The sequence below is a fragment of the Acanthochromis polyacanthus genome, chromosome 6 (genome assembly GCF_021347895.1).
Source record: "Acanthochromis polyacanthus isolate Apoly-LR-REF ecotype Palm Island chromosome 6, KAUST_Apoly_ChrSc, whole genome shotgun sequence".
NCBI classification, from domain to species: domain Eukaryota; kingdom Metazoa; phylum Chordata; class Actinopteri; family Pomacentridae; genus Acanthochromis; species Acanthochromis polyacanthus.
In genome coordinates, this window is record NC_067118.1 from 9,575,317 (window position 1) to 9,596,533 (window position 21,217).

A 21,217-nucleotide genomic window follows, 5' to 3' on the forward strand; every position below is an offset into this window, starting at 1 on the left:
CTACTTTTTTTGCAAAGCTGTGTACCATCAGATTATTTGGGGGGAGATTAGGGAGTCTGTCTTAAATCTTCAATAATCCCTCAAGAAACTCAGCCTTACATCAGAGTAGCAGCTTTATTTGTAACTGTACTGTACATGAATCAAACTAAGACAACTCAATGTAACTGTTTTCAGCATTGTTTATTGGAAAAAAATTCACAATCAGTTTTGTCCAAAGTAATGCATTCATGTTTAGCAAACATGCTTCAAGCTGGTACAAAAAAATTTGAGTGTCTATGGTATAATTGAATGATTTAATCCTAAAAAACACACATTTGGGAAGTTTGTATTTCAAAAAACATGTAAAAAAAAGAGTATAAAAAGACACCCCAGAAGCCTGTAAGATGCTAATCAGATGCTACTTGGTTTGTATGTTTGAGGCCGGTGATGGTTCACACTGCTCGATCCTGCAGCAGAGGGCAGTTATCGACGGCTCCTCGTCTGTTCAGAAGGTTCCAGAACATTGAAGCTCCGGATGAGCTGCCAAGCTGTGGGCCTCCAGATGCAGCGATGTCTTCCTTCAGAGGACGATAAGACTTAAAGCGCCTGTTAAGCAAAGCGCAAAAACAGACGAGATGTTTATAGCGTCTATAATTTATTAACAGAGTGTGAAAGTGATAAATGAACTGACAGAGTATTAGCAGCTGTATCTGCAGATCAACTCGACTCTTCAGAGCTTTACAGGAAGTTTAAGCTCATTGATTAGCTTTACTGTTAAATCATCTTTTTTTTGTTGCTGAAGCAGGCAGCATTAGCACTGACTACATGCTTCCTGTTCAGCACCAAACAGCAGTCATTCATACTTAGAAACTTAGACTTAGCAGCTAAATACACACATTTTTTTCACAAGAATTTAAAGAAATTTTGTCTGCAATGCATTTGTATATTCTCCGATCCGCTACAAAATTAAATCACCGTCAGGTAAAGTGTATAACACTGATCATGTTCTGCTGGGAAACCTTGGACCCTGGCTTTTATTTTGACATGTACCAGTTACCTAAAATTCATTAGAGACTAAGCATAGCACTTCCCTATGACTTCTGGCCTCCATTTACAGACAATACATCCTGCCACATCACTAAAACTGCTTACAAACAAGTCAAGGAACATGACACTAAACCTGGGGGTGTTGACCTCTAAGCTGCCCAGTTTAATCCCAGTTTGAGTGAGCATCTGTGAGAGGCGCTAGAACGAGTTGGACCCATGGAAACCTCACCCGGCAACCCTGTGGACCTGAAGAATCTGCTGCCAATGTTCTGGTACCACAGGACACCCCAAGAGGTCCCATGTCCATGACTTGATGGGTCAGAGCAGTTTTGGTAAAATGTGCTAAACTTGGGAGGGGAGCTTGCCACACTTAGGTTTGCCGACCCCTGTTGGCATAGACTAGTTATGGGGATATGGGACGTGACCTCACTGATAATGAAATACCCTGAGCTGGTGCGGGTACAGAATGACTATTGTCTGTGCTTATTTACCAACCAGCAGTTCAGAGTACCAGTAACCACCAGGCTGAGAAAGGTGACCTGGTTGGCTCAAAGATCTCCTGAAGCAGCAGCCACAGGAGCCAAAATGACCACAGCTGAGACAGTGGCTGAAGCAAAGACTGTCTGCTGTGTGGGGGGAGTTAAGAAAAGCTGTGGACAAGGACCTGCATTTGTCATCAAGGAGGTTCTGATAAACAGTCTGTATTTATATAGCGCTTTACTATACTGTACCTGAAAGATACCCAAAGCGCTTTACATTATACATCACATTCACCCATTCACACACACTGATGGCGGAAGCTGCCATGCAAGGCACTAACCATGACCCATCAGGAACAATTAGGGGTTCAGTGTCTTGCTCAGGAACACCTCAACATGAGCTCTCTGGGCCAAGGATCGAACCGGCAACTCTCCAGTTGCAAGATGGCCACTCTACCCACTGAGCCATGACAAACCATTTGACACCTCAGGAAGGGAAGGCAAGGTTTGGCCCAGGGTGGGTACAGCCACAGGGGAGGACTGCTGACCTGGCCTAGGGATATTTTCAGGTGGTGGAAGAACACTTCGCTGAACTCCTTAATTTGGTTATGACATCCGCTGCTAGGGAGGCAGAGCTTGAACACTCAGGGGGAGCCTTGCCTTTTTCCGTGGCACAGGTTGCTGAGGTAGTCAAGAAACCCCTCTGTGGGATGGCACCAGGTGTGGACGAGATTTGTCCTGAATTGCTGCAGGCTCTGGACATCGTTAGGCTGTCTTGGCTACACACCTTTTCAGTGTTCCACATACATCAGGAGGAGTGCCTGTGGAGTGGCAGAATGAGACAGTGGTTCCCATTTTTAAACAGGGGAACCAGGGGATGTTTTGTGACTGTTGTGGTCTTACAATGCTCAGCCGCCCTGGGAAAGTTTACTCAAGAGCACTGGTTGAACCATGGATTCAGGAGGAGCAATGTGGATTTTGTAATGGTCATTGAACAGTGGATCAGCTCTGTACCCTTGCAGAGCTACAAAGAGGGTCATGGGAGTTTGACCAGCCATTTGGAAAAGGCTTATGACCTTGCCCCCAGTGGGCACTGTGGGAGGTATTGGATGAGTATAAGGCACAAGCCATCTGTACAACCAAAGTGAGAGCTGCATTCACTTTCCATGCACAAAATCAAACACATTTCCAGTGGGTACACTTTGCAAGGGCTGCCCCTTGTCTTGGATCCTGTTTTTGACATTCATGGACAGGATCTCAAAGCACAACCAGGTGCAGTGGGTGTCTGCATTGGGGACCTCAGGATTGCATCTCAACGTGCACTGGAGCAGTTTGAAGCTGAGTGGGAAGCAGTCAGGATGAGAGTCAACATCTCCAAGTCCAAGGTCATGATTCTCTGTCAGAAACATGGTGGATTACTTCTGCTGGGTTGAAGGGGAGTTGCTGACCCAAGCGAAGGAGTTTTAGTATCTCAAGTTCTGGTTCGGGAGTGATGGGAAAATGGTATGTGAGATGGACAAGCAGATTGGTGCGACATCAGCAGTAATGTGGATGTTGTACTGTACCATTGTGGTGAAGAGGGAGGGGAGCCAGAGGGCAAAGCTCTCAATTTACCAGGAGATCTAGAGTCCAACCCTCATCTGTGGTCATGAACTCTGGGTAGTGACCAGAAGAATAGGTCGTGGGTACACAGTAAGCCAAAATTAGTTTCCTCCGTAGAGGTGGCTGGGCTCAGCCGTAGAGACAGAGTGAGGAGTTTAGACATTATGCTCCTTTACCTCAAAAGGAAGCAATTGAGGTGGTTCTGATTAGGATGCCTCCAGGACAACTTCCTTTGGAGGTTTTCCGCCATGTCCAGCTGGGTGGAGACCCCAGGATAGGCTCATTTGGCCTAGTCAAGCCTTGAAATCTCCTAGGAATATTTGAAAAACATGGCTGGAGAGAGTGATGCCTGGAATAACCTGCTTCTGCTGAGACAGTGATTTGACCCCAGATAAGTGGAAGAAAACTGGATGGATGGATGCTCAAGCAGGACTAATGTGAGTTTAATAGGGGCTGTTTTCGGCTGCAGATTAATATACATTTTGTACTTTTGTTTAGCATTTCTGGCAGCTGACCAGTGTATGTGGGATTTAGGAAAATAAACTAAAAAAAAAAAGTGTGTTCAGCACTGAAGTAGCAGTAGTGACTAACTAATGGGTTTCCAATGGAGCTTACGGCAAAGGAGAGTGAGCCCTGTGCAAGCAAAACGTGTTAGCAGCATTCATTTATTGTTAATTTAAGAGATTTGTTGACAATACAGCAACTATAAGGTATCACCAAACTTCTCATGTAAAGTGAGTCAATATTTTTTAAAATTGCAGTTCTTACTTGTACGAATATGCCACTATTGCCACTGCTAGAATGAGTACCAGGACACCCAGCAGCATGGCGATAGTGCCAGAGGAGGACAGCCCGGAGCCTGAAACAAAGATCACACTGTCAGCAAGCAGGACAAAGCAGATGCGTCATGCACTCTCAGACTGGTGTACGGTGATTGTGTTGCATACCCATGTCAACGCTAACTTTGGCGCTAGTGACAGCTAAACTGACATCATTGGCCATGGACACATTGATGCAGTAGACACCAGAGCCATTGAAGAAGTGGCGCAACACCAGCTGGCACTCTTTGGATGGCTCCACCATGTTGCATGCAGTATGAATTGGCTTCAAGCACTCGGCATCCAAAATCACACTGCACACTTCTTTAGGAAGGCTGCACAAAGAAAACACTCCAGTGAGTTTAAAGATAAATGTGTTTAAAAGAATCTGTGCAGCCTCATTTGTTCTGTGGTGCAGCAGCATTCACCTTCCCTGGCAGGTAACAGTTATATCCAAAACATTTTTGTCCATTCCAGGTGTTGCCATCACATTATTGTCCATTTGTACTATCTCTACTTTTTCAATGGCCTCTGAAAACAAACACATAGAAGATTAGTTTTCAAATGTTGTCACTTCCCGATTTTGATGTAAAAAGCACTAATGGAAAGTAACTCACCAAATACTTCAATGCCGGTGCAGAAGGAGCCATATCGATAGATCACGCAGTCATCATCAGCGGGTTTGTCATCGGCCTCCCTCTTAGCAACGACGACAACTGTAGCTCGGCCTGTTAGCGTCACTGTTCGTTTTGCATCTGGTGAGGACAGACGTGGAATTATTACCCAGCATTTTTACATTTATATCAAAATTGCAATCTTCTACAACATGTTTCTTTCATGTTTACAAAAACAGCATCCACTTAAATGTATTTTAAGAGACATTTATTGCATTTTTTGACAACTACTACTTTTTGACTACTCTGCTAAATGAAATTGTAGAACTTGTACTATAAAGCAGGACTTGTAACATCTTTAGTGGCATGTTTACACAAGGTTGTTGCTAGAGGTACGGACCCGTACCCGTAGCCTGTGGACTACGGATACGGCACTTGCCATTTGCCAATCAGATACGCGAGATCTGGTCACGTGACTCCCGGTAGACGCTAGCTGTACGGACCCGTAGCATCGGTACGACAGGTACGGACCCTAAACCTGACCCTAACACTAACCCTAACCTTAACCTTTTCTTACCTTTCAACAGTTTGCAGTGGTTAGCAGCTTCTTGACTCGCGAGACTCGCGTACGGGTCCGTATCTGTCTGGCAAATGGAAAGTGCCGTATCCGTAGCCCCGTATCCGTAGACACTACCTTTACAAAAACTGACATGCTTATGAGAAATATCTCACGATCGATGGTTTTCATTTTGAGATCCGTTGTTTCAACACTGAATTTCTTTTTTGCACATCAGAGACGTGTACTACCATTCAAAAGTTTGGGGTCACCTGGCAGCTTCATGTTCTCCATGAAAACTCACACTTTTATTCATGTGCTAACATAACTGCACAAGGGTTTTCTAATCATCAATCAGCCTTTCAACACCATTAGCTAACACAATGTAGCATTAGAACACAGGACTGATGGTTGCTGGAAATGTTCCTCTGTACCCCTAATGAGATATTCCATTAAAAATCAGCCGTTTCCAGCTAGAATAGTCATTTAGCACATTAACAATGTCTAGACTGGATTTCTGATTCATTTAATGTTATCTTCATTGAAAAAAAGCAGTTTTTCTTTTAAAAATAAGGACATTTCTGAGTGACCCCAAACTTTGTAGCGATGGTCTCCATTGCTACGCTGGTCTCCTCTTCAGCTCTGACAAACCTATCATTTCTGTTTGACATAAACACAAGTGCAGGAATTTTGTGCAGAGACCAGATTTAAAACTGATACAGTGCAAAACACAAACACTTACTTGGTGCTGACAGGCATAGTCAGCATCATAGAACTCGCTTGGCTTGAATATGAACGACCTTTATTTATAAGGAAAAAGTCTCCACTCAAGCTTCAAGAATATTATGACACAGACAAAATAACTGCTGTGAAGTAAAAGAAATGCAAAGTAAAGCTGTTTGTTTTAGCGAGCTACCTTGACCCCTTCATGAAATAAAATACAATGATCATATTTTAAGGAATTAATTTGTTCATTATTTAGAGTGGCATGGTGTCTTTGCTGTGTTCAGACAAAGCCTGAGGCAGTTATTTAAACTGAAGTACATTTTATTTCTCTTTAAGTGGACAAAAACATCTAAATTATCTTGTCTTGCTGCTGCTGTGTTTTTCTATTATCGAAATTGTTTGGGACATTTTTATAAGAAACACTGGGGGTTTCTTCATGGCGAGACCTTATTTATCCATACACTCAGTTGGCCATTTAAATCTTGGTTCATTACTATGGTCAGGATCGGAAGAAGTGTTGAAAAGTTTCCTGTGTTATCCTTCGCTGCCACCTCTTCTGTGTTGTATAGTAGTTTAATAGCTAAATTTTATAAAATGCAGCCAATAGAAAGTAGTTTTCTTCTGTATTTCCTAAATGCACCATAATGTATCGTGTTGGTTTGAGTTTAGTCTGTGCAGCTATGTGGACAACAACAGGAGCTGTGTTGTCATCTCACAAAGATCAGTGATCATGCAGACAAGAATCTACATGTATTCATGTAAATAACGTAGCCCGAAGCTCCTTTTTAAAACTGAAGCTGTACTCTAGTTGTTTGAGATAAAAGGAGCTTTTATAGGTCGGATTAGAGGTTGTTTTTACAGACAAGCTATTGAGAAGTTCAGTTTAGGTCATGTGAATATATATTGTTCTTCATACGGATTAGTGTGTTTTGTAGATCAATGAATAGATAAATTGAAATTAAAAAAAACCCAGCCGACTGCTCCCTGTCAGCATGCAAATTCAAACAATGAGGCACAATGAAGCAATTCATTTCCAACCTGCCCTGCATGTTTGACAACGCCTCTGGAGATTTACATTTTGGGAAATCAGATATGTGATTCATTAGGTCGCCGGATATCTAGTGTGAGCTCTTTAATTGTTGTTTTTGCGCTTTTTATCTCTGGCTGGAACTGAATAGGTGAGATTCTGTAGCTCACCTGCTGCCAGTTTGTTCTCTGGCTGAGTGTCAGCAGGCAGCTGGTTGACGGGCGACGGAGTTTTGGCGACTGATTCTTGAGCAGGTTGAGTCACGGAGGCGGTGGAGGCCTCGTCCTCGGTGTTGTCTTCTTCTGTGTCTGAAGGAACCATGTTGACGTTCAGACCGATCGACTTGGTGGAAACCAGTAAAGGAACAGCAGAAACCAGTGCAGGAGCTTTAACTGCACACAGAAAACACTGTTCAGTTAATGTTCCAATAAGATGAGGAGCTGAGCTAGCATGTGCAGGTACAAAATATGGTGAATATTTTTTAATAATTGAAATTTTTGCTTTCTTTGTGAAACTTTGATGAGAAGACTGATGGCACTCGTATATCTACCTTTCCCTTCAATATAAAGTATCAGCCAACAGCTAGCTAGCGTAGCTTAGCATAAAGACTGGAAACATTAAGAAAAAGTTGCCATTCAGCACCTTCCAGCACGTTTAAAGCTCACTGATTAGCTCCTTAAGACGTTCGCAATTTTTATTTAATTCCTAGATGAATAAAACATATTAAACTGCAGTAACAGCTCTGTCATTGTATGGACAAAACCAATAACCTCTGTCTCTATGGAGAAAAAACATGGGAACATTCAGAAATACAATAAGTGTCTTTGTTTCCATCACCAGGCCAGAGGGAAACTAGAAAAAACTGCAAAACCTAATTTCTACTGATAAATATCAGCCTTGTAGCAGTGAGTCAGTGATAGTGATGATATTGAACCTTCTCAGCTGCAACTCTATCAGATTAGATGAAACCAAAATAAATCAGAACAAAAGCAGCACCCATTTTGTGGCCTCTTCACTGAAGCTTGTCAACCTTCAGGCAGGTATTTTGGCATGAAAACCTCAATTTTATAATTAAACAGAGTATCCTGCATCACTAATACATGTGGCACTTTAAAAAACAGCAGAATTCTTTTTTTTTGAAAGAAATACATTTTTTTCAATGAAGATAACATTAAATGAATAATAAATCCAGTCTAGACATTGTCAATGTGGTAAATGACTATTCTAGATGAAAACGGCTGATTTTTAATGGATTTTTACTGGATTTTTAATGGAATATCTCCGGAACATTTCCAGCAACCATCACTCCTGTGTTCTAATGTTACATTGTGTTAGCTAATGGTGTTGAAAGGCTCATTGATGATTAGAAAACCCTTGTGGAGTTATGTTAGCACATGGATAACAGTGTGAGTTTTCACGGAAAGCATGAGATTGTCTGGGTGACCTCAAACTTTTGAACGGTTGTGTACATAAAAATACTGTTAGAATACTCATTGAAATGTTTTTTTTTTAAAACTCAGTTAACAAAAAGTGCAAACAACTACAGAAGGATTAATGCAAACTTGACAGAAAAATTAGCTTAGCATGTAGCATGGAAGGGGACCATGTAAGTGCTGACATTAATTGGGGGTGTGACAACCATGGTGCAGCTAAGCAGGTATATTAGCTAACATCTTACTTTTCCATGTTAGCATACTAAGCTAATTAGCGCTAAATGTTAAAATTTAATCATCCTGCCAATAATTGTTGTTTGTTCATTTTCAGTGCATTCCTATTTCAAACGACTCCTCTGACACCTGTTCCTTACCTGTGGTGCCCTGGTCAGAGGGAGGACCGGGTGCCTTGGTCGGGTGGTCGGTTGGGGGGTCACAGGCCTTGTCGGGGATCACCGCCTGGATCACCACCTGGGGCTTGAATGAACCAGAGCTGATGTAGGTGTGAGTGACGGTCAGCTCTCTGGATATCAGGGCTCCGCTCTCATCGCCAAAGTCCCAGTTGAAGGTGATGTCGGCGTTGCTGAGATACTCGCTGGGGTCGTGGAGAGTGATGGTGAAGGCAATGGCCCGATTCTGGATGAAGCGCATGTCTCCGGCCACGATGTCGTTCACCTGGTCCAGGGAGACGGCGAAGGGGATCTGATCTGAAGACAAGAATCACGAGAGGATGGTGTCAATGGGGCATTGTTCAGTTTATCAATCAGACTTTAAATACAGCAGGAAGTGCTTTACAGATGTAGGGAAAAAATAATATACTAAAACAATACAATCTATACCTACCAACAACATCAAGTTACACATGAAAGGCTCAGTAAAACAGGGATTTGAGGAAACACTATTAGAAATAAATGCAGTGAGCAAACCCCAGAGGGAGCATCTTTCAAAATTAAAAAAAGTAAGATAAGGTATCCATCCATTGTCTATAGAGCACTTTATCCTCATTAGGGTCGTGGGAGGAGCTGGAGTCTATCCCAGCTGACTTAGGGTGAAGGTAGGGGATACTCTGGACGGGTCACACAGGGCTACACAGAGACAGTCACACTCGCTTTCACCCCTATGGACAATTTAGAGTCACCAGTTAACCTCAGCATATTTTTGGACTGTGGGAAGAAGCTGGAGTACACGGAGAAAACCCACACATGCACAGGGAGAACATGCAAACTCCGTGCAGAAAGTTTTCAGGAAGGCGGGGACACGAACCGGGGATCTTTTAGCTGCAAGGCTAAAGTGCTAACCACCAAACCACTGTGCTGCCCCAAGATAAGACGATAATAATAGATTCTTTTGAGTTTATAATTTGTCATCTAAATCTTTGTTTTTTTTCCCCAAACCTTCAGATTTTCAAGAATGACTTCCGTGTGTTCCTTAATGCTTTAAGGTCCTTGTCCCAATTTCAAGCAAATGTGCAGCATTATCTGTTCTTGATATATCAGTATTTCTGCTCACGGAGGAATCTATATCTATATAGATCTATGATCTATCAACAGTATTCATGTATAGTTTTTTATTTTTTATGTGACTTTGCTGCAAATTTACACACTGCAAGAAAAACAAAGACCTACATCTAAACCTCGCCTTTAGAAAAAAACAGAGCTTAACTCTGTGACTTCAGTGTTTACTGAAAATGTTTAATTAACTGTGATATAATTAAATATAACAGACATTTAGTATCTGCTTTCTGCTGCAATGACTTGAACAAGTTGTTAGTTGCATCTATAAATATATTAATAATTCCCTCCTACTGAACATGGTTCCTGTCCTCTGCCTACAACAAAATATGACTTTATGACTGATTTAATCCTGGAAGCAATAATTTAGCATTAACAGTTCACATGACTAGACATTTCCATGAATGCACCAGGGCTGCACAGTGGAGTAGTGGTTAGCACTTTTGCCTTGCAGAAAGAAGACCTCAGGTTCAAATCCCGGGGTGGGCCCAGGATCTTTCTGCATGGAGTTTGCATGTTCTCCCTGTGCATGTGTGGGTTTTCTCCGGGTACTCTGGCTTCCTCCCACAGTCCAAAAATATGCTGAGGTTAATTGATTACTCTAAATTGCCCGTAGGTATGAATGTGAGTGTGGTTGTTTGTCTGTATATGTAACCCTGTGACAGACTGGTGACCTGTCCAGGGTGTCCCCTGCCTTCGCCTGAGTCAGCTGGGATAGACTCCAGCACCCCCCGCAACCCTAGTGAGGATAAAGCTGTGTATAGAGAATGGATGGATGGATGGATGAATGCACCAGACCTGGTTAAAAGGCTTTAAGTGAGAAATTCATCACTTTGTGTGCAGAGTTTAGTGTTTAGCAGCTTTTTGTTTATGCTCGGGGAGCGACCGGAACATTTGCTTGTGGAAAACTAACATTCTGTAGACTGTATTATGTATTAAATGTTAACTTGCTTTTTTATTAAAGCAGGAAATCTGGGAAAATCATCCTAAATTCTTGTTTTGTGTCATCTAGTTTTTGAATTAATGCTTAAAGGAGTGCTATACTTTAAAGCTGTGTCATTAACTCTTGGTAGGTTGGTCCAACTATTAAGCTCCTTCTGGAACTAACCGGTGATGGAGAACTGTGTGGAGGCGTAACCCAGAGGAATGAACTTCTCTTTGCTGCGGTAGTGATAGATGACGATGTCCATGGTGTAGGAGCCCAGAGGGATGTCATCAGTCCCGATGGTCAGAGAGGATGAAGATCCGTCTGCTACCTGCCAGTACTGACCTGAAGGATGAGGAAATTTAATTCAGATAATATCGTCACAAAACCTTCTCTAAGATGTGTTGTGGGACATTGTTATGTCCACTGGTGGTAGTGTGCCATCTCGCTTCTGTGGTTTCCTCTATGTGGGGATATAGCTGTAAAAAGTGTTTTCTAACCCTAACCCGTTTACCTGAGTCTTGTTGAAGACTTGAACTTTGGCTACCAGCTGTTGAACTTAGGTTAGGGATTCCTTGTTGTCCTGTGTCTTAATGTGTGTTTTGAGGCACTTGTGTTAGTTTCTGTCGTTGGTTACAGGTGTTGCTATCGGGTGTAAGTTTTTTCAAGGAATTATTTTCTTTTTCTTTAGCGAGTTAGCTGTTAGCCTTGGCTTGGTTTTATTGGGTTCTTTGATTGAGCAGTATCTGCCGGCCCTGTTTCTTTACATTATCACTGATCTTTTGTGTTAATTTCCTCAGGAAGCAATAAATTGCTTTACCCAAAGCCATTACATCTGTTTTTTTGTTGCATCTGGGTGGCCCGAGAGAGCTGGCTGTTTGCTGTTCCACGTGAGAGTGAATAAAGTGGTTTAATCTGATCATATGATGAGGTTCATGTATAATCCAGTTTCTGGTTGTGTTGCATGTTTTCATCAGAAACAAAGGGTTTGGAAGCATAGTGTTCTGACCCACTTTCTGTGGATTTTGAGAAAAATGGGTTCAAAGTTTTGTGTTTCAATAATGGTCTAACACTGACTGTAATCCTATATCTGGGTTGTGGGTTAGACCACTTTGCCACGAAAATCTGGACCATTAAATTTTACAGAAATGATACAAAACTCGGTTTGGATTATTTATGGGTTCGGCCACTCTGCTTCTAATCCCTCAAACCCTCAGCTTCGCTCACCCCAAGTCTTCCAGACGAACACGTACGCCGGTTTCTTGTCCTTCTTCACTGGTGTCCCATCAGGAAAAACAGCCTCCCAGTCTGTGTTCTGTGCTGGGTAAACTGGTTCAGACTGGTGGTACTTAGTTGCTGCAACAGAGAGAATTTAAATATGCACCAGAAAATCAAAAACTGAAGTGTGAGGTAAATGTTGACTTCTTTATGAGCACATGCTGATGTTTAGAAAGACAATCCTTAGCTTAGTGTGTTTGTGTGTGAGATTTTCAGGTAATTTTCATAGAATTTAACAAAGTATTTTGCATCATCAAGGGAACATCCTAGATAGGATGAGTAAACACTCAAAACTGGGCTTAAACTTATTAAAAATGGCAAAAATATTGTCGAAAATGTCTCAAATTGTCCAAAATGACTCAAAAATGGTCATTTTGAACTAGTTTAAAGTGATTTTGGACAGTTTCTGAGGTATTTTGGACAAATCTTGCGTCTGTTTAGGCATGTCTTTCGATTGCTTTGGACACATTTCGGATCAATTTGGACTGTTTTATGTTACTTCGGAGAACTTTCAAAGGGTTTAGAGAGACTGAGAGGAAAGTCAAAGCTACTGGATCAATAAAATAATGAAAGCTTGATGTATTTAAAGGTTCGCTTTGTGTCACTGAGGGTCAAACATGTTTGTTTTACCGTTAACTATGCAGTCTTCAGCCCAGACCACGTCTCCGTCCGGCTGCACCTTCTGGTTGTGAGGAAACTCCAGGTCGATGGTGAAGGTCACTCTGGCTCCGGTCAGAGTCGGTGAATCGTTCCCAACATTAAAAATCACTCGTCCACCTGCAGCAGGAATCAGAAATACAGAATTTACACATCTGAATGTGTTTAAAAAGACAGTTTTATAGGATATTATGTCCAGTCAGAGCAGACGAACCTTTCCAGGAGTCTCTGTATCGAGGGTCTCCATCTTTCCAGATTGGATACATCTTAGTGTTCCATGACGGGTAACGAATGAAGCGGTTTTTAGGCTCTGAAATGTCAAAATAAATTTAAACTATTTAAATAAAGCATCTGAAAACAACCTGAATCGACTAAAGTGCAACATGTGTTCACAGACAAGCAGCAAAAAACCATGTACAGACAATTAAAAATAATATATTCAGTATAAAACTTGTCGGTAAAACATAGTAAAAATAGCATAAAATACTAAAACAAGCAAAGCAGGATGACAATTTGTTAAATTAGGTTAAAAAAATGAAAATAAATATAAGATATTTGAACTGAAAAATATTAAAATTAGTCTATTATTTATTTTGTTATTTCAGAAATGCCACGGTATCATAAAGGAAAAAAGAAAATAAATACACAATACAAAGAAAAGCAAAAAGTTCTGAAATTAATTAATTCCAATTAATTCTAAACCTGCAATCAGTAAAAATAAATATGCAAAAGCAATTAAATAAATGTAGAAAAATTCCAATAAATGACAAAAACAACAGTTTTTATAGATAGACTCATTTTCTTCAGGCATCATTGCTGATTTTGATACATTTATGTGCATATTTGTGTATTTACAGGCCATTATTTAACCCTAAATGCAGCTGAGGGTCTCTGAATGAGGGGGTATTTCATTACCAGAACAAACCTGTGGTCCTGATCCGTCTCATGTGATGCTCAGCTGACTGAGTTCACGATTATTTGACAGATTAACGAAGTCACACGGCTGAATTTGGATTAAACAGGTCTGCAGGTAGCAGAAGTCGGCGCTAAAACAGAGGTTTTTTATGAGATTTTGAATTCAGACAATTTTATTTTAAAGTTATCCCGCTTCTCTTTCAGGTATAGCTTATGTTTCCCAGTGTGATAATGGCATTTTTTTAACCAGATCTGAAAATAACGTATGCCTTTATGTAAGACATTTTCTGAAACAACATTTTTTTTCTGCTGTTTAGTGTCTTATTTCTGTTGTTTTATGTCTTGTTTTTGTCATTTCATGTCTGTTTTTTGTTATTTTTGTCATTTTTGTGCCAGGTTTTTGTCATTTTCTGTTAATTTCTGTTGTTTTGTGTCTCATTTTTGTCATTTTATGTCTCATTTCTGTTGTTTTTCTTCTGTTTTTGCAGGTGCTGAAGAGATGTTGGCAAGAACTGATAAAATACTCATTCTGGGCAAAATGTCAGTAACAAATATGAGAGGAGAAAAAGCAAGTCGGTGTAAAAAAAAACTGTAATTTTGCAAGAAACCATCTTGATTTGTTTAACTCAGTTAAAGTTGGATTTTATGTGGATTTTTTCTGAGATGAAAGAGCTTGCTCAGAAAATGACCTCAACCATCAATAAGTTACGGCTGAATGCTGCAGGTACTGTTTGAGCACAGAAGTATCATTTTAAAACACACGACTCTACCAGGATTAAGAGAAAAAAGTGAGTGTTTTGCTCCACAGAGGTCAGATGCTGTGTCGTTTGCCTTCATGCCTGGTTGAGTAAAGAGGATGTGGGAAAAACTGGATCTAAAAACGAGGTCAGGAGAAAAACCTTCACAGAAAACACCATGCAAGGATAAAACATCCTGAAGGTGACATCAGAGTCCATTCTGTTCCATTGCTTTTGACCTTTTAGGGATTCAGGAACGTGCAAGTTGTCTCATTAAAACACATGCTGCAAAAATACCCCGCCAAATTAAAAGCCCAAACTCTCATTGGGAGCAGGGTGGAGTTTTAAAAAAGAAAAATGTAAATTTGAGTTCATAAAATCTTAAAATATGATCAGAAAGACTCATTTCAAGCAAACTAGTTAAGCCTAGTTAATTAAAATAACAAGCATGGACAGATTTAAGGCTTGTATGTGGTTGAAAATGGACAAATGATCTTTTTTTTTTAAATTTAGTCAAAGCATTATTCTTTAAAAGTACTAAATAATACCTTCATGCTAAAACATAAATGTAAATCTAAACTATTATACTCCTTTAGATATGTAGTCTCTGCTAGATCGAAAACATTGAGTCAAATTCCGAATATTGTCCTAAAATAAGCAAGTTTTATGAGATTTTCCTGATTGATGATGATGATGATGATGATGATTGTTATTATTATTATTGCTAACAGTAGCAGTACTATTTCAAATTATTAGCTGTATAGATTTATATTATTTTTAACCATTATTAATAATAATTTGACTAGTAGTTGTAATTTATTATTATTATTAAATACAGTAATATTGCTAATTTAGCTGTAACAATAATAATAATAATAATGATAACAATAATGATAATAACATGCAGGAAATGCAGCTCAAAGTGTGCATTATTTAGTAAATAAATCTAGACAATTTAATATCTGCAGCATGACTTTGGTTTGTAAAACTGATATTTTCATTTTCCACATTTTTTTCTAAACTGCTGTTCACATAAAAATGTTTTACTACATTCATTTGACAGTTTAAGTCCTGATCAAATAAGAATAAAATTTAATTACAACATAATTAAATACAGAAATAAAAACAAATTCAAGATTTTTGATTCAAATTAATGCATTAGCAGCAATAAAAAAAGTTTTTTAAAAGGTAGCATAAATATACTTAATTTTTATTATTTGGTCTTTTGTTTTTTAAACATACACACACACTACTTTTTTAAAGTGACATTTTCACTTCATATCACTTGTAACTAAATAATTTTTAAAATATATTTTAGCAGTTTAAGTGATTAAACAATCTGAAAGTCTTCTGCAGGAAATAAAAGTTCACAATCATAATGCTGGAAATCAAATTCTGATCTTGTCTGAAAATGCAGATTAAAGTATATTCTATTATTATATTACTATATATGCATTATAAAGTATTTTCTACTCACTGGCATCAGTAGAAGCTGCAGATTAAAGTATATATATTATTATATTACTATATATGCATCATAAAGTATTTTCTACTCACTGGCATCAGTAGAAGCTGCAGCCAGCAGCAGCAGCAGCACAGCAGACGTCCACATTGTCCCTTTAGTGAGCAGCAGGAAGCAGAAACGAGGCTTTATGAACTCTCTGAGGGTCCTGAAGACCTCCTCCTCCTCTTCGTCTTCCTCCTCCTCCTCCTCAGGTTCAGACTTAGAGCCTCCTCCCTGGTTTGTGTATTTACAGTAGAAGCTTGTCTGGATTACAGTACAGTAGAGAAAGAACCTGATAATCACCTGAGAAATGTTGAATTCCTCCAGAGCTTTAACTTCTGTTAGCAAAGCATCACGAGACTGAAGAGACTCCACCAAGGAAACATTTTTAATCAAAACTATTAAACTGCTGTCGTTTTGTGTCTGTTTTGTCATTTTGTGTTTCATTTCCCTTGTTTTTGGTCTCGTTTCAGTTGTTGGTGTCTTGTTTTTGTTGTTTTGCAAACCATTCTTGTCATTATGCGTCTCATTTCTGTTGGTTTGTTTCTCATTTTTGTCATTTTATGTCCCATTTCTGTCGTTTTGTGTCTTGTTCTTGCCGTAATATTTCTCATTTCTGTTGTTTGGTGTCTGGTTTCCAAACCCACAAAGCCTGCCAGAAACTCGGGTGTCACGATCAATGACCAACTAACTCTTCTGGTTTAAACATCTAGAAATTACTGCATCTGAAAGAAGATTCATATTCTTATTGTTTGCTATTTTATTATTTTATTGGAAATTTATTTTTAGAAAATTATAGGATGTTTTTTGAAATGAAAACATCTGTAACTGTATTAACTTAGTTTGGGATTCCTAAATAAAACACAGTGGGGACATTTGTAGAGTAACAAACACAAGTGCAAAATAGTAGGAAGCTTGCAGAAAATAAAAATAAACTAAATATATATAGAAGTATTGATTCTTCCACACTGGCTTATTCAAATATCACACCAAATATAAGCTCCAGCTTGAGGAAATATTAAATGCTACCTGCTCATTTTTACAATATAATACTCTTAGGTTTATGCTAATTAAGCAACATTACAAATTTGTTTTTAAAAGTATGTTCATAATGAGCTTTCATTAGACTTAAAAACATTATAAATATAGCAGCTGCTGCATAAATGTGGAGCCGTTTTACATTATTCTAAACCCAAATAACTGGAAAATTGAACATTTTTCAGATAGGTTTTTAAGAAAATCGGGAAAAACATAAATATTTTTTAAAATTAACTATTTGTCATTGTCTTGAGGCTAAAAAACAACCCATCGGGGTCGTATTTAGATCATGAGGGTTACGGTACCGTTAATTTTAGGGGATTTGCATTGTTTTCAGTTCAACAGAACATGTGCCTCCAAATCTCTGCTGAAGTCACCTGATGCTTTTTGGGCTTCGTTAATTAATTATGTGAGGATTTACTCTGAATTCATGCTGATGATTAATGAATCCACATCAGGAAATCTTTATGGATGTTGTATATCTGCAGGAGTGCATGCTGTGAAGTTCTGTTTTGATGCCACTCTTAAGTTAAATATAAAGTCTGATATGAAGGTTTGTATTTCTGTGTCATTGGAACAATGGGTCAGTCAGCGGCTGGGAGGAATGCAGCGTTAATGAGGATTACTGGAGCTCTTGTGACTCCCTAAATTCATCCGGCTTTGTCCTCCACAACTTTAAAGTCAGTCTGCTGAACGTTTTTCTGTATCATATGAAAACTGTGACACTGTTTAAACCTCTTTTTAAAACAATGTCAGCATTCAGCAGCAAATCCAGTTCAGACCTGATTCATCTGTGAGCCCTGGAACTCGCTCAGACCTGATTCATCTGGGACACGAAGACCAGAAAGCACCACAGAAAACATCTGAGGACAGTCAAATAATCACTGCAGACTGCATGGTGATAACAGGAGCTAAACGCTAGCAGTGTGCTCGTCCTGCAGGTCTATGGGTGTAATGTTTACTGTCTTAGCTTAGCATTTTAGCATGCTAACATTAGCTAATTAGCTCTAAACACAAAGTACAGCTTATGGTAATTTCGTCCAAATTAGTCATAAATCAAAAATTTTATCTAGCTGACATTTACTCAGGTGTTATACCTAATTACATTTTTGAGGCACTTTTTTATGTTTTCTGCTACCTTATATTTGAATTCTACCACATTTCAGATTCAGTGATTGTACTTCTAAGCATTCAGCAGTAAATGCAGTTCAGACCTGATTCATCTGGAACATGAAGCCCTGAAAACATGACAGAAAACATCTGAGGACAGTTAAGTAATAATGTTCAAGCCTGAACTTAGCATGCTAGCATGCTAACATTAGGGCTTTTAGGACTTAAGGGCCATTAAAGTTGTCTCATTAAAACACGCTGCAAAAATACCCCGCCAAATTAAAAGCCCAAATTCTCATTATGAGCAGGATTGAGTTTAAAAGAAGAAAAATTGTGAATTTCAGCTCATAAAATCTTAAAATATGATCAAAATGGCTAATTTCAAACAAATTAGTTGAGCCTAGTTATTTAAAATAACATGCATGGATAGATATATGGTTTGTGTATGGGTGAAAATAACAAGACTAGTGATTTATTCTTGAATTTGAAGCCCTGAAGTGGGAGATGAACATCACCTCTATAACCAAAAAGGCACAGCAGAGAATGTACTTTTTGAGGCAGCTGAAGAAGTTCAACCTGCCAAAGACTATGATGGTGCACTTCTACACGGCCATCATAGAATCCATCCTCTCCTCGTCCATCACTGTCTGGTACCCTGCAGCTACCGCTCGGGACAAGAGCAGGCTGCAGAGCATCATCCGCTCTGCTGAGAAGGTGATCGGATGTAACCTGCCATCTCTCTAGGCTTTTAAGGCATGCAACCAAGATCTTGGCCGACCCCTCTCACCCTGGACACAAACTTCTTGAACCCCTCCCCTCAGGCAGGAGGCTGCGGTCCATCAGGACTAAAACCTCTCGCCACAAGAACAACTTCTTCCCCTCTGCTGCATCGCTGATAAACACTGCGCGTGCCACTGCAAATCAGCTCTGTTGACTATATTAATTACTACTGCATAGTAACTGTACATACCTTGTCTATTTTATCCATATTTCCTACATCTCTTTACCTACTATTTTATTTTATTGTATCTGTACTTGCACCAAGAGCACCAGAGAAAATTCCTTGTAAGTGTAAAAACCTACTTGGCAGTAAACCGCATTCTGATTCTGATTCTGATTCGAATGTTAGCATGCAAACATGCTAAGCTAAGAGAGTGAAGCATGGAGGAGGAGGTGTGATAGTGTGGGGGTGCTTTGCTGGTGACACTGTTGGGGATTTATTCAAAACTGAAGGCACATTGAACCAGCATGGCTTCCACAGCATCCTGCAGCAACATGTCATTCCATCCAGTTTGTATTTAGCAGGACCATCATTTATTTTTCAACAGTATAATGACTCCAAACACACCTCCAGGCTGCAGAAGGGCTATTTGGCCAAGAAGGAGATGATGGAGTGCTGCTTAGGTCAGATGATCTGACCTCCACAGTCACCTGATCTAAACCCAATCCAGATGCTTTGGATGAGATGGAACGCAGAGTGAAGGAAAAAGGGACAACGTGACAACGACAAAGTGTTCAACATCTCTGGAAACTCCTTCAAGACTGTTGGAAAACCATTTCAGGTTCTACCTCATGAAGCTCATGGAGAGAATTCCAAGAGTGTACAAAGCAATAGGCAAGGCAAGGCAGCTTTATTTTGAATAGCACATTTAATACACAAGGGCAACTCAGTGTGCTTTATATTAAAACATTAAAAGCACTGGAAGCATAAAAGAGAACAATTAAAAAGACAAATATAATAAAACAGCAAACAAAAGGAAATATATTTAAAAATAAAATTACCATTTCCATTTCAAACAAGTTAAAATAACCCATAATACACTCAACAAAAATATAAACGCAACACTTTTGTTTTTGCTTCCATTTTTTATGAGATGAACTCAAAGATCTAAAACTTTTTCCACATATCACCATTTCTCTCAAATATTCTTCACAAATCTGTCTAAATCTGTGATAGTGAGCACTTCTCCTTTGCTGAGATAATCCATCCCACCTCACAGGTGTGCCATATCAAGATGCTGATTAGACACCATGATTAGTGCACAGGTGTGCCTTAGACTGCCCACAATAAAAGGCCACTCTGAAAGGTGCATTTTTGTTTTGTTTTATTGGGGGGGGCACTCCTCTTCAATGGCTGTGCAAAGTTGTTGGATATTGACAGGAACTCGTACACACTGTCGTATACGCCGATCCAGAGCATCCCAAACATGCTTAACACACAGCCATTGAAGAGGAGTGCCCCTCCCCCCCCCCAAAAAAAAAAAAACAAAACTGCACCTTTCAGAGTGTCCTTTTATTGTGGCAGTCTAAGGCACACCTGTGCACTAATCATGGTGTCTAATCAGCATCTTGATATGGCACACCTGTGAGGTGGGATGGATTATCTCAGCAAAGGAGAAGTGCTCACTATCACAGATTTAGACAGATTTGTGAACAATATTTGAGAGAAATGGTGATACTGTGTATGTGGAAAAAGTTTTAGATCTTTGAGTTCATTTCATAAAAAATGGGAGCAAAAACAAAAGTGTTGCCTTTATATTTTTGTTGAGTGTAGGAAAGCAGTGGCAAACAGAAAAGTCTTGAGCTTTGATTTAAAAGCAGTGAGAGTTTTCAGAGAGTTTGTTTCAGATATGTGGAGCATCATGAGTAAACGCTGCTTCACCGTGTTCAGTTCTAACTGTAGGGACTGAAAGCAGACCAGGACCAGATGACCTCAGAGGTTGAGATGGTTCATAAAGTGGTGGCAGATCAGCTATGTATTTTGGGCCTAAACCATTCAGTGCTTTATAAATTATCAGCAGGATTTTAAAATCTATTCTCTGGCAGACAGGAAGCCAGTGTAGAGATCTAAGAACTGATGTGATTGACTTTTTTGGTCCTCGTTAGGACTCGAGCTGGAGCATTCTGTACGAGCTGCAGTCAGACTTTTCAGGGAGTCTATCTATCTATCTATCTATCTATCTATCTATCTATCTATCTATCTATCTATCTATCTATCTATCTATCTATCTATCTATCTATCTATCTATCTATCTATCTATCTAGTCCTTTAATCCTTGATTTATTCTTAAGGTAGTAATCAAAGCAAATGGTGGCTATTTTCAAAAATGTAAAATATAAAACTTGTTTTGACTTATTTCATATTTGTTTGTTTACTACATAATTCCATATGTGTTCATTCATAGTTTTGATGCCTTCACTGATATTCTACAATGTAAATAGTCATGGAAATGTAGAAAAACCATTAAATGAGAAGGTGTG

General features: G+C 39.4%; 1 protein-coding gene across 1 annotated transcript; it reads right to left on the bottom strand.

The window, feature by feature from the left end:
- Positions 1–164: 164 nt before the first annotated feature.
- pmelb (premelanosome protein b) lies at positions 165–15,916 on the bottom strand. Its single transcript, XM_022202844.2, has 12 exons — positions 15,862–15,916; positions 12,867–12,962; positions 12,626–12,772; positions 11,945–12,073; positions 10,901–11,062; positions 8,656–8,988; positions 7,019–7,240; positions 4,543–4,680; positions 4,354–4,456; positions 4,055–4,260; positions 3,876–3,966; positions 165–585 (listed from the first exon to the last, which is right to left on the bottom strand). The coding sequence occupies exons 1-12, from the start codon at positions 15,914–15,916 to the stop codon at positions 432–434; spliced, it is 1,836 nt and encodes a 611-aa protein (XP_022058536.2). The 3' UTR covers positions 165–431.
- Positions 15,917–21,217: the final 5,301 nt, after the last annotated feature.